The sequence below is a fragment of the Heterocephalus glaber genome, unplaced genomic scaffold (genome assembly GCF_053883595.1).
Source record: "Heterocephalus glaber isolate CG9 unplaced genomic scaffold, H.glaber_assembly_v1.0 deba00001004, whole genome shotgun sequence".
In the NCBI taxonomy this organism is placed as follows: domain Eukaryota; kingdom Metazoa; phylum Chordata; class Mammalia; order Rodentia; family Bathyergidae; genus Heterocephalus; species Heterocephalus glaber.
Genome location: NW_028258179.1, coordinates 3,802,860 through 3,815,640, shown reverse-complemented (window position 1 = coordinate 3,815,640; position 12,781 = coordinate 3,802,860). Strand labels below are relative to the sequence as shown.

The window sequence follows — 12,781 nt, the reverse complement described above, 5'->3', positions numbered from 1 at the left end:
GCCCAGTAAGGTCCATTTCAGACTTCTGATCTCCAGAGCTGTAAATCAGGAATTGGGGTGTTCTCAGCCTCTAAGTCTGTCGCAGTTGCTAACAGCAGCAACAGAAAACTACTGAATGTTCAGTTCATGTAAAAGCTCACTGGCTTTATCCATTCACACACTCGCTCAGCTACTGAAAACTTCCCAAGGGCAAAGCAGGGTGTTGGGGCCTTCTCAGAACAGGGTAGGCACAGAGGTGAGGTTTGTGCCTGGTGCCCATGAGTGTAGACAAGGGACTGCAGAGAGATGGGAAGAAATGATACCCAGAGAGGAACAAAAGATGAGGGATTTTTCAGCCCGCTTTGGCCAAAGATAGTATCGCAGATCCTGCTATTCTCTTCGCTCTACAAATTGCTGTATTTTATGGCCCAGATTCGGGTAAGAGTCGATTCATCGCTTTTCTGCTATCCCAGAAAAATGGGCACTGCTTCTATGCTTCCTTGCATCCTGAGTTGGATTTCCGGCTGCTTCCTCCGTTAAAATCAAGCAGAGCGTTAGCAAGTCTCAGCCAAAGCGTAGACTTCAACCGGCCACAAGAGTGTGCCTGTGAGGTGACTGCAGGTTTTTTTCCCCCTGCCAAACCAGAATTAGCCGGTATAGGAACCAACGAGTGTGGAGATTTGAAATTGCACGGATTGGAAGGAAGCTCGGGTGAGCCTCGGACACCTCGGAACGCACCTTTTTAAAGGCGCCCTGACGGGAGCATCGAGCTTTAGGGTCCACCTGGCCGTGCAGCGAGCGGCGGACCAGCCCGGGAGCCCACGCCGCGCACGGAGTTGGGCGCAGAGCCGAGCCCGGACCCCGCGTCTGCAGGATGATCGGCGACCTCGCGGCGCAGCTCGAAGCCCAGCCGCCCCGGGGGCTCCGAGCCGAGCAGCAAGTTCGGCAGTCGGGGCCGGGAGCCGAGTGAGGCCCGAGCCCGGCGGGCTGCAGGCGGTGAGTATCCGCGGCTGCACCGCACCGCAGGCCGAGCGGGGCTGGGTCGGAAAGGCGCCCCCGCCGGTGACTCCGGAGCTCGGGCGGCGGCCTGGGTCCCGCGCCGCGGCTCAGGGCGGTGATGGGCGGGCGGAGCGGAGCCGCGGCCGCCAGTTCTGGGGAGCTCTGCGCGGCGGAGGGGACCGAGCAGGCCGGGACCCCGCGGAGCTGCTGGTTCCGAGCGCGCCCGGACTCGCGGTGCTGGAGGCGGCGATGCGCGCTGGGGAACCGGGTCCGCGGGGCGAGGCCGCCCCCTCCATGCTGAACCCCCCTTAGCGGTTCCGATCCAGGCTCCTCCAGGGAGCAAAGGTCAGGCTGACCCGGCGCGGGACCGGAACGGCCATCGCGGGGCTCGCCGAGGCCCAGGCCGTGAGGATCTGCTGGGAGCCCGGCCCTGCCGAGCAGTCAGTCGGTCGGCTTTCTTTCTCCGGAGAGCTGGTTCCTGAGGGTCACGGAGGGTGATCACTGGGGATTAGCGAGAGGCCCTTCCGCCTTGTCTGGGGCACCCTGCGCGCTCGGGGTCAGATTTGGGTCCCTCCACCTGGTAGTTTGACCTCTGACAATTAGCTCAGTTTCCTCATCTGTGAAATGGGGACGTTAAAGCCAGTGGGACCAGATGGTCGTGAGAAGCCACCCAGCAGGGTCCTGACACACAGGAGGTATTTGTAGGCTCGGTTCCCTCAGTTTAGTGCGAAGCGGGTTCCCGGCTTCCCCCGCAGTCTGCACTAGCCTAGCGCAGCCCCCAGCCTTCTCCGCTCTAGCTCCTTTGTCTGTTGGCCTGAGTGTGCCCCCAAAATTCCTGAAGGCAACTGATGTAGAGGGCAGAAGCAGCCAGAGAGCCAAACTGAAGGTGATCCCTCCACACCCTGCATCCCATGGAGGATCTGCTACCAGCGCGCCTTCTCCACCATTTGGGAAAATTGGCATTTTAGTTTCAATTAGTTAACTTGCTTCTCATAATAATGAACTCACCATATGCCACATGACAATCACCAATCAATAATAATAATAATTTATTTAGCCTGGTGCACACATCTGTAACCCCAGCTACTCCAGAGGCTGAGGCAGGAGAATCACAAGATCAAGGCCAACCTGAGCAATTTAGCTAGATCCTGCTTTAACATTAAAATTAAAAAGGGCTGGAAGTATGGCTCAGTAAGGGAGCACTTACCTAGCATGCAAGAGACACAAAAAGCCCTCGTTCAATCCCTAGTCCTGGAGGAAAAAAATAAAAAATAAAAATCCCAAAGACTAGCTTGTAAAACTTCCTCCCATGACAGAATGTAGAAAATTTAGTTTTGTTTTAATCTGATACACTCCAGAAAGAGCAGTCATCTTCGTTTGTGCCTATTACTGTATAAGTATATGGCTGACACGTTTCATACCCTACAAGTGTTCCTTTCCTCCCTGTTCCACCCCGCCATTTATGATTTCTTTGTCGTGGTTTACGAACTCCCATTTGGGGAGAATGGAAGGTTGACCAGTTGGTCCCACAGTCTTCCCATTTCTTCCTTCCTTCGCCTCCTCCAGGGCAAGGCCCAATTGTCACATCCGGGTTTCCCACAGCACACCCTTAGCAGAAGCCCCACACTCACACCCACTGCCTCAGTTTACCCCAGTGGGTCACGCGCACATGAGGAACTGCTTGGACACTGTGAAGGCCATACAGTGGAGAAAGAGGTGAACCACGGTGGAACAGTCCAGATACCCTCTAGGAGTTGTTTTCATATTTAAAATGGTGATTTTGTGTCTCCTAATTATGTAAATGTAAACAGGCTAAAAGGCAAGTTGTGGGGTAGGGCACTGTCTTCATTGTCTGCTGCTGTCTCAGAATACACAAACTGGGTCAGTCGTGAGCAGTAGAAGTGCATGTGGCTGGGTTCTGGAAGCTGGGAAACAAGGTCCAGGGCCGCCTCTGGTGAAGGTCTCCTTTCTGCATCATAACTTGGAGGAAGGGCGAGCGAAAGGTGCCACAAAGAAAGAAGTCAGGCCAAGCCCATCCTTTTTATCAGAAACTCACTTCCAAGGTAACTAACCCGCTCCAGTGAGAATGACCTTAACCCCTTCATGAAGGCAAAGCCCACTTGGCCCAAGCGCCTCTTAAAAGTTCCTCCTGTTAATACTGTTAAGTCACAATGAAATCCAACATGAGCCATAACAGGCAGTGAGCACTTATTCTCCTGTTGTCTTTGTTTTAGTTCATGTAGTGGGGCAATAAGTTAGCTGTGATTAGTCAAGTAGTAATTGGGCCGGGGATGTAGCTCAGTGGTTCCACCGCCTGCCTCGCAAGCACAAGGACCCGAGTTTGATCCCCGGTACCAAAAAAAAAAACCCTCAAGTAGCAATTAATTTTAGAGAGATTTAAGTGTGAAATGCAAATGATGCCCTTGCTCTGAAGATCTGAAAGAGCCTCCCAAGGATCTGAAAGAATTTCTTTTTGCCTCACCCTGTCCTCGAGTGTTGCCTTCTGCATGTGTGGTGGTGCCTCTTAAATAAATCGTGTCCACTGTTATGCAATGTCATTTATTTATAAACAAACTGGAAATGCCAACAAAGTCAGATGGCAACTGAACCCATAAAATAAATAATTCACTGAGACTATAAAGTTCTTAACATTGCTTTAGAAAAGTGCTTAATATTTCAAGCACTTTTCTCCGGGTTGAAAAACTAACTTTATTATTGTAACCATGACAAAGCCTTTTTTAGTTGTTTCCCTAAACTTTAGGGAAATGCCAAGTTTTGTTGTTTTATCATATTAAATACAGTTGAGCTTCGTCTGATCCAGTGTAAAATGACGTTATTACTCAGATGAGACAGTCACGTCCATGTCTAGCTGCTGGGTTCTTTTCCTGGCTCCTTCGGAGCCTGCATGTCAGGAGCAGGGACAGAGCTGATGCACCAGCAGCCACCCCTTTGGAGCAGCCTAAGCCAGTCCCCCCACAGTGTGGCTCTTCCCGGACTGTGGCCTTGGAGAACAAGGGCTGTCCCTTCCTCCGAGCACCAAGGGGCTCCAGTGCAGGAAGAAAGATGAGTGGGTGGGTTGACACACACATGCACACAAGTGCACACACATCCACATGCAAGAACACGCTTGTGCTAAAGCTTAGAGCCCAAGGCAGACTGGAAGATCACCCCAGACAAGTGGCTCCTGGGTTGTCTATTTTTTTCTCTTTTATAATTTAACCACTAATTCACCTGTAGGCAAGAGGCTGATCTGGATATTTAAAAGAAAGAAACCTGGGCCGGGGATTTAGCTCAGTGGCACTGCACCTGCCTCACAACGCAAGGTCCCGAGTTCGATCCCCAGTAACAAAAAAAGAAAAAAGTAGAAACCTTTAATTTTTTATGATATATGTTTACTTAGAATATTTTTTACCAATAAGTAAAAAAGAAAGGAGAAATGCCCTGAAAGAACATCAACATTTTTCTTTTTTCACTCGAGTGGTTTCTCCCACAGATAACGTGCTTTGGACAACAGAAGAAACAGAAGGATTGTCACACGTGCCCATTTTCGGACCCCCCTCTAGAGTTCACACTTTAGCCTGGCCTTCTTTCCGGTCTTCACAGAGCCTCGCAGTTCTGTGGTTACTTGGCCCTGGGCCAGTGCTTGAGGCTAATGCTCCACCCCACACTGGCTGCAGCCCAGCCCGAAGGCAACAGTGTTTCCCGTACTAGACTCTCCTCACAGAGCTTGGCGGTGATTGGCTGATTAACAGGTGCGGTGCTCTGATGTTGGATGTTAGAAGTGTTTTCAGAGCTTTAATTTCTTCTCACTCTCAGAGTTTCATTCTAGGAATTTAGTTGTGTCTTGAAGGATAAGCAGAAAAGAACCGAGAAAGTGAGAAGGAGGCAGCCTGTTCCCAGGAGAGGGAAGGGGAGGTCACACACACACCCAGGTGCCGGGGAGACTGCACCGCGCAGCGTTCAAGGAGTCAGGTGCTTGTGGAGGATGGAGTGTGAGGTGCAAAGTTGGGCGGGGTCAGCAGGGCTCCTGACAGCCCAGGGCAAGAGCAACCTGGGAACTGAAGCACGTGAAGGACTGGGAGCTTGGCCTTGAACCTCAGAACAAATTGAAGGGATGGGAATAACAAATGCTGGCGGACTGTGGGGAAAAGGAGCCCTGCTCCGCTGCTGGTGGGAGTGCAGACTGGTGCAACCACTGTGGAAATCAGTGTGGAGATTCCTTAAAAACTAAAACTAGAGGTTCCAGTTGGCCCAGCTGTTCCTCCGCTGGGTGTCTTCCCAATAGAATTAAGAGCATCACACCACAGTGATATTTGCACTCCCATGTTCATAGCAGCACAGTTTGTAATAGCTGAATCTTGGCAACAGCTCAAATGCCCATCAACAGATGGGAAAGGAAAAATTATGAGAAAAGGAATAAAATGGAAACAAAGTCTTTGTAAATAGGGAAGGGTGGAGGGGGTGAAGGGACAGTAGGGAATGAGGAAAAAACAAGAGCCAAGATACATCATGTACAGGTACAAGATCCCAGTGATGACTGTAAATGTCTTGTATACCTAAAATGTACCAATAAAAGAATTTATGAAAAAACCCCACAGATGAATGGATAAAGAAGATGGGGCTTTTTTATACAGTGGAGTACTACTTTGCCATAAAGAAGGATGAGCTTGAGACATTTCTAGCTAAATGGATCCACCTTGAGACCATTCTCCTAAGTGAAATAAATCAGACACATGTGTTTGAATACCACATTGTTTCTCTGGTGTGAGAAACCTAAAGTGGAAATAAGGACTAAAATGTATAATACATATTGGAAGAGGGAAAGAAAATGTTCAAATGAGAAGGGGAATGGGTTGGGAGAGAAGGGACACGAAAAAAAGAGAAAATGGAAAAAATGGAAACAAAGCTTTTGTAAATAAGGAAAAGAGGTGTTGCGGGGGGGGGGGGGGATTGAACTGGTGGGGAGATGCCCTGGCAGATGAGCAGTTCCCATGCCCTGCAGTCTGGGTGCTGGAAGGGGGAAGAGAACCCAGGATAGAGCAACATGCACAGGCATGTGTAGGTGAGAAGTGCGCAGCTGTTTAGGAGACAGAATGGTCTAAAAGACAAAAATCCTACCCAGAACCAGGTGCGAGAGGAAGGAAGTACCCGGATGAGCCCAGGGCGGATCCCTCCACTGCTCCTGCCGGGCATCCGTGCCTCCCCCAACTCATGTTCTTCCCAGCGCCCAATCAGCCCTTAGGCAGAACAGTCTGGGACCAGCCAGCTTGTCCTGGACGGGGCCAGACAGGAAGTATGATAGGACTTGCAGGCTTGTAGCCTTTAGAAAGGCTAATTATAAGAATTCTTAGCTCCAGCATGTGCAAACACAGGCTGTAAGATGGTGCGGTATGCCACAGTTTGCTTCTCTCTGGTCAGTCTGTATTTCTAAAACTCGAGATGCTCCAGAGAACACTGATGTATCGGAATAGCATAGCACTGCAATGGGAATGCGTGTGTATATATTCATTGAAGTAGAAACAAGGGGAAGTTTTTAAAGACAAACATGAACCCAGGTGTGGTGGCGCACCCTTGTAATCCCAGCACTCTGGGAGGCTGAAGCAGGAGGGTCACAGGTTCAAGCCCAGCCTGGGTAACCGAGCAATTTAGACCCTGTCTCACATTAAAAAAAAAAAAAAAAAAATTAAGGGCTGAGGATGTAGCTCAGCATAAAGGCCAGATGAAACAGGTTTCATGAGAGCCCTCAGCCTGTGAAAAAGGTAAGCAACGGTGCCACATCTGCATAGGACAAAGATTAATCTGAGGGCTTCATATGACACTGGGCCCACCCAGTGGGAGGTGGAGAGAGCCGAAGAAGATGAAGATAATCTTTTCCTTCGATGTTCAGTGAAGTGATTTGCTCTGTGTGTTTCAGAAAATCTTGGAAAATGTACACGAGTCACGAAGAGATTGGGTACGATTTTGAAGATCACCCCAAGGAGAAGAAGACCCTCAAGCCCCACCGGGACATCGACGGCGGGTGGGCTTGGATGGTGGTCCTCTCGTCCTTCTTCGTGCACATCCTCATCATGGGCTCCCAGATGGCCCTGGGTGTCCTCAACGTGGAGTGGCTGGAGGAATTCCACCAGAGCCGTGGCCTCACCGCCTGGGTGAGCTCGCTGAGCATGGGCCTCACCCTGATCGTGGGTACGTTGGTGTGCGGCCTGTGGGTACTCAAGGGTTCACACTCTAAGTGATACCTTACCTTGGCGAAACATCAGACCTTATTTGTTAGTGATGTTTCTAGTCTTTTAAGTTATGGCTAAATCTACAGAACACAAAATTTACCATTTTAACCATTTTTAGGAACGCGGCTCTGTGCTTTTAAGTACGTGTGTTATTGTTCGGCCATCACAAACGTCCATCTCCAGAACTTTTTCATCTCCTCAAACTGAAACTCTGTTCTCATGAAATAAGAACCTCCCCATTTCCACCTGCCCCAGCCCCTGGCTACCAACATTATATTTTTTGCCTCTATGAATTTGATTATTCAAAGTAATTTGTGTAAGTGGAGTCCTATAATATTTGTCCTTTTGCGTGATATGACTACTTGAATGTTTTGAACACTGACTGTTCTAAAAATTGATCATTTAAAACCAGGGGTGGTGGCACACACCTGTAATCCCAGCACTCAGGAGGCTGAGACAGGAAGATCCTCATGAATTTGAGATCTCGAGTGAGTTCAAGATCAGCCCAAGCTGCATAGCAAGACTCTGTCTCAAAACACAACAACAACAACAAAATCTGATCAGTTTTAAAAACCTCTCTTTTGGCCCATACTGTTTTCTTAACTGTTATGTTCATTGTGTCATTTCAAATCTCTTCTTATTTAACATTTATGAATTTTTTTAAAAGATAAGGGGCTGGGGGCTAGGGATTTAGCTCAGTGGTTCCGCCACCTGCCTTGCAAGCGCAAGGTCCCAAGTTCGATCCCCAGTACCAAAAAAAAAAAAACAAAAACAGAAGATTGGATTTGTTTCCAGTATAAAATATATTATAATTCAGCATTCTTACCTTTTGCTTGGTTTTGAAGTGTAGATCAAAATACAGATTCAATCTAGGAAGTGTGTACCTGCAACAACTATAAAAAAATCCTCAAGAAAAGGCTAAGAAACAAAATATTCCAATGTTTGCTAAGCCATCCAGTAAGGTTGACTTATATATTATTTCATGTTTCATGAATTCTGTAAAAATAAGCATGGAAACCAGTGCCAAAATTATTGGACGTGGTTTTGAGTGTAATCCTCAAAACCAGAACCTTCAGTTCCTAGCAATGGTGGAATGCAATTGCCATCATTAATCCAGTTGGAGAATACATGTATGTACAGAATGATGTTAGAGAGCCTTTGAACTCCAGACAGTAGAATTTCAGATTGTAATCTAACATTTCTACAGGGAAGGCTGCCTGCCAGATAAACATCTTTTGCTCTGGGTCTCAACATAGCAAGGTTCATAGCTACATGATGAAAGGTCTTTTATCTACCATGTCCTTAAGTCACTGTTTATTATCCTAAACTTCCTGGTACAGAGTGGTGCCAGACAAGTGGAACAACATGAGGGATCTTTTCCAAACCAGGAACCATGTAACAGGTCTTTTTTATTTTCCACCTACTGCATGCCAAGTGTGTGTTAGATGCATGATTTTGATATAGGCGAAATAAATGTAACTCCCAACCTGCTAGGTATTAAGTATGCTGAGTTGGTGTTCTCTAAAATTGAAGAATGAATTTTTTTTTTGGTACCGGGGATCGAACTCAGGTCCTTGTGCTTGTGAGGCAGGTGGTGGAACCACTGAGCTACATCCCCGGCCCTGAAGAATGAGTTTTAAGGAACAACAGAGGGCAAGAGTAGAAAATATTTATTGAGAGAGGTACCCTCTGAGAGATAGGAGGGGACCCAAAAATGGGTTACCAGGGACTCCCGAAGTGGGTACAAAATCACAAGGTGGATAAAACATGGGTCAAAACTATGATCAACCAATAAGATTAAAGTAGAGCCGCTGTGTTAATATTGATCCAGTGGGGAAGCAGGTCACATAGCAAGTATACATGGAAAGAACCAGGACTTTTTTAGGAAGGGATGGATCGGGAGGTCCTGGTCACCCGCCTGGATGACTGATGTCTATCTAGACTTCATTAGACCATGTGATACCAATTACAGTATAATCTTCAAGTTATTGCTTATCCCTTGGGAAGGCATGTAGGCCTGGTCATTCCTTCTTTATCTTGAGGCTTGGCTTTCAACAGATGTGCCTCTAGCCACAGTTGTAATGTGTTCTCATCCTCTGTACTGACTCGCTCAAAGGCCTAGCCCTCTCTGACCGCCTATAATATTTTTACCTCAGTTGGCTGTCTATAATACTCTCCTCTCTGAAGAGGTACCCCTAACTGCCATGAAGGGGCAAGGGGCAATGACCATTCTGGCTGGTTTTGGCTGAAGGGGGTCATAGTTATGATCAGCAGTCAGAGATACTCTCTAGAGGATCTATCGCCCCTCGATAGATGCTTGCCATTTTTTTCTTTCTTTTTTTTGGTACCAGGGATCAAACTCAGGACCTTGCGCTTGTGAGGCAGGCACCGCTGAGCTAAATCCCTGGACCTATCACAGTCTCTCCTAAGGTGGTCTGGCTTTCCACAATGGTAGCAGGTGACATTAATTGTTGAGCTCTCTTTGGAACCCCAAGAATCAGACTTAGAGTCTATGCCTTTTAAGGACACAACCAAGGCAGCCACTTTCTCTTGGTCTCTTTGTTTTCTCCCCTTGGCCTCCTCCTGGTCTCAATTATAAAATACTGAGGAGCTGGGGACTTAGCTAAGTGGTTCCACTGCCTGCATCGAAAGCACAAGATCCCGAGTTCGATCCCGGTATCAGTCAATCAATAAATAAATAACTGAGGAGGAAATTTTCACTAAAGTATCAGCTATCAGGAGCAAAAGCCATCTTTTGTAGCTTTTTCTTAATATCTGAGGCTAACTGGGTAATAAACTTGTCTTTAAGAATAATCTATCCTGGGCCAGGGATTTACCTCAGTGGTTTCGATGCCTGTCTAGCAAGGGCAAGGTACCGAGTTCGAACCCCAGTACCAAAAAAAAAAAAAAAAGAATAATCTGTCTTTCTATCAAATCAAAAGCCAGGGATGTATGTTTCATCAATGCCTCTTGTAAATGGTCTAAGAAGACAGAGGGGTTCTCATCTTTTTCCTGATGAGTAGCTGACAATTTAAATTAACTGAAGGGCTTAGTTCCTGTCCATTTTAAACCTTCAAGAATACATGTCTGAAGAGGACTTCTATTCTGATCTCCTGTCTGGTTCATAGGCCAGTAAGGGTCTTGGATAGGGACCGCTTGGGCTCCAGTAGGAACCAGCTGTTCCCCCTGGCTGCCTGTCCTCTGGCCTTCTAAAATTTACAATATGATATTCATCTCCAAATGTAATAGCAGGTTATAATGCTGCTTGTCTCTCATTAGAAGTTAATGTTTGATTTAAGAGTAACTTTTCATCTTTCTAGTCTAGTTCATAGGTCAGAGTTAAGTTCCCTAAAGACCTCAATGTACTTATTAGGGTCATCTGAAAACTTTCCCAGATCTTGTTTGATCTGTTTGACGTCACTGAGAAAAAAAAGACATGTGGACAGAGGCAGTGCCAAATTCTCTACTCACCTCCTGTAAGGGATACTGTCCTTGAGGAGCTTGAACAAAATCAGCTAGGGATGGATAGAGCCCAGTAGAGGCTTCAACTAAGGTTAGCTTGGAGGCCTCACCCTTAGAGTCCAGACAGCAAGTGAGGGAAACCTCAGGCTCAGTAATAGTGGATGAGACTTTGATTAAGGTTGCCTTGGAAACCTCATCCTTAGGATTGAAGAGCAAGGGAGGGGAACCTCATGCTCAGTGATAGTGGATGCATCCGACTGTGCCTTAACAACTAGAGGTGTCTGATTTTCCTGTGGTTTATATTTTGAACACATGTAAGGATTATCTCTTAATGCAAAAAAAGTCTGAACATAAGGTAATTTTGACCATTTTCCCTGTCTCTCACAGTACAATTTTAGTTGTGAAATAGTACCATAATCAATACTTCCCTCTGCATTCTATTTTGTCTCTAGGAGGTATGCAGGCCATGTATGGGTGTAGAAAAATATTAAACAGCTCTTTCTCAATATGTGAGGGTCAGACAGTTTTCAGTGCTTAAGAATACATTCTGAAGGAGTAAGAATTTGACATTGAGTTTCCCATCTGCAAAATAAGGGGGAAAATAGGCATCCCTTTTCATCCCTACTTGGTTTATATCCTCTCAAGGCATCCCCAGAGGTGACCTGCTCCAGAGCATGTGGCTGCTATCTGGAGAGTGATCAGGTTGGGTCAGACTAGGTAGCCTTACCAACTTGCACCCCTACCTTCTCCAGAAACTCACAGTCAACTTTAGCATGTATTTCCAAAGCACAAACTATAACTGACCCTGCTAAACAGCCATGTTTAAAGAAGGAAGCATTGCTAGCAAAATTAAAACAATAATCAAGAGACCTGAACAACTGCTTTCCAATTCTTTTAAAGAGAGGGAAAAAAATTCAAAGGGCAGATTGGAAGTGGTAGGAGCACTTAAAAGTCTGAAAAAAGGTCACCTCTAGAGATGAGGCAAGTAATGGCTCAGAAAAATCCTTCCATAGGCCCTAGGGCAAGGAAGTCCCCAAGATATTTGTGTTGTCTACCTAATCACCTAGGCAATCTTCCTTAGCAACACACTTATGAAGCTCACAGGTTAAAACCTGTACCCATCATCCAGCAACCATAACTTATACATTAGCCAAAGTACTTCCCTACCCTACACGCATAAACGATGAGAACCAGGACTAGGAGGGGAGAGAGAGACCCAGGAAGTTGGAGATTCTTCCTTAAACTGAATGTGTTCCTCATCTAAGGTGACTTCCTTGTCCTCAGAGTTAGCACACACTCATTTTCTACAGGCTCAACTTAAAAGTTCTTAGTTGTTGGATAGGAGGGAAAGGTGAGATAGTTTAGGTTCTTTCCTCTAATTTTTAGCAGAAAAATGCCTCCAAAAAAGGAAAATACGGAGTGACAGGAAAAGATCAGAAATGAGATCAGAAAAAGGAATTCTTTCTTTTCACACACACACGGTGAGTTATTGAGAGACAATTTGCCCATGAGTATCACCCTCAGCTTGGAATGGCAAGAGTGGAGAATCTCAAGAGCTAAGCTTGCCTCCTCACTAGTGGAAGATCAGAACTGAAAGGAAACTGAGGCACAACAGGCTTGACATTCCCCTCTATAATGTAGAGGGGGGATCAGGCCAGACTGTCCCAGTAAAATCTGTCTCCCAAGTCTTAAGAACAGCTGCCAGCCTATTGCGTTTGGCAGGTGGGGTCCTGTGATTTATTAATAGGCATGTATATTTCCTAAATATAAACTAGACTTCATAAGAAGATCCATTGTATAGCATTTCATAAATTCACATTTTGGTTAGTATCAGTCTTCTAGAGGACGCTCTAACATTACTTTTCCCTGGAACTGCTGTCTAAAATAACAAACCACAACAGTCACAAGTCAAACAGGTCAAGCAAGGAGCACCAAAAACTTCAGCAACTGGTTAGTCTAAATGTAGCAAAACAAGAATACAAGACCTTGCCTGGAAAAGTATAATGTCCCATCAATGAAAAATCATTATCTTCCCATGTTCTCAATATAAATTTATCATCATTTTAACAAAGAACAATGCATAAAAAAGACAAGGCATAAAAATTCAAGGCAAA

At 46.3% G+C, this 12,781-nt stretch overlaps 1 protein-coding gene across 2 annotated transcripts in view; it reads left to right on the top strand.

The window, feature by feature from the left end:
- The first annotated feature begins 834 nt into the window (after positions 1 to 834).
- Slc16a14 (solute carrier family 16 member 14) overlaps positions 835 to 12,781 on the top strand; it is a 32,512-nt gene continuing 20,565 nt past the window's right edge. Inside the window, exons 1-3 of one of the 2 annotated variants that reach the window (XM_021247034.2) lie at positions 835 to 975; positions 4,472 to 4,730; positions 6,893 to 7,164. In XM_021247034.2, coding sequence (XP_021102693.1) covers positions 6,906 to 7,164 — 259 coding nt within the window. In that variant the 5' untranslated portion in view covers positions 835 to 975; positions 4,472 to 4,730; positions 6,893 to 6,905. The remainder of the gene's footprint in view (positions 976 to 4,471; positions 4,731 to 6,892; positions 7,165 to 12,781) is intronic. The other variant, XM_004868022.4, reaches the window with a different exon arrangement.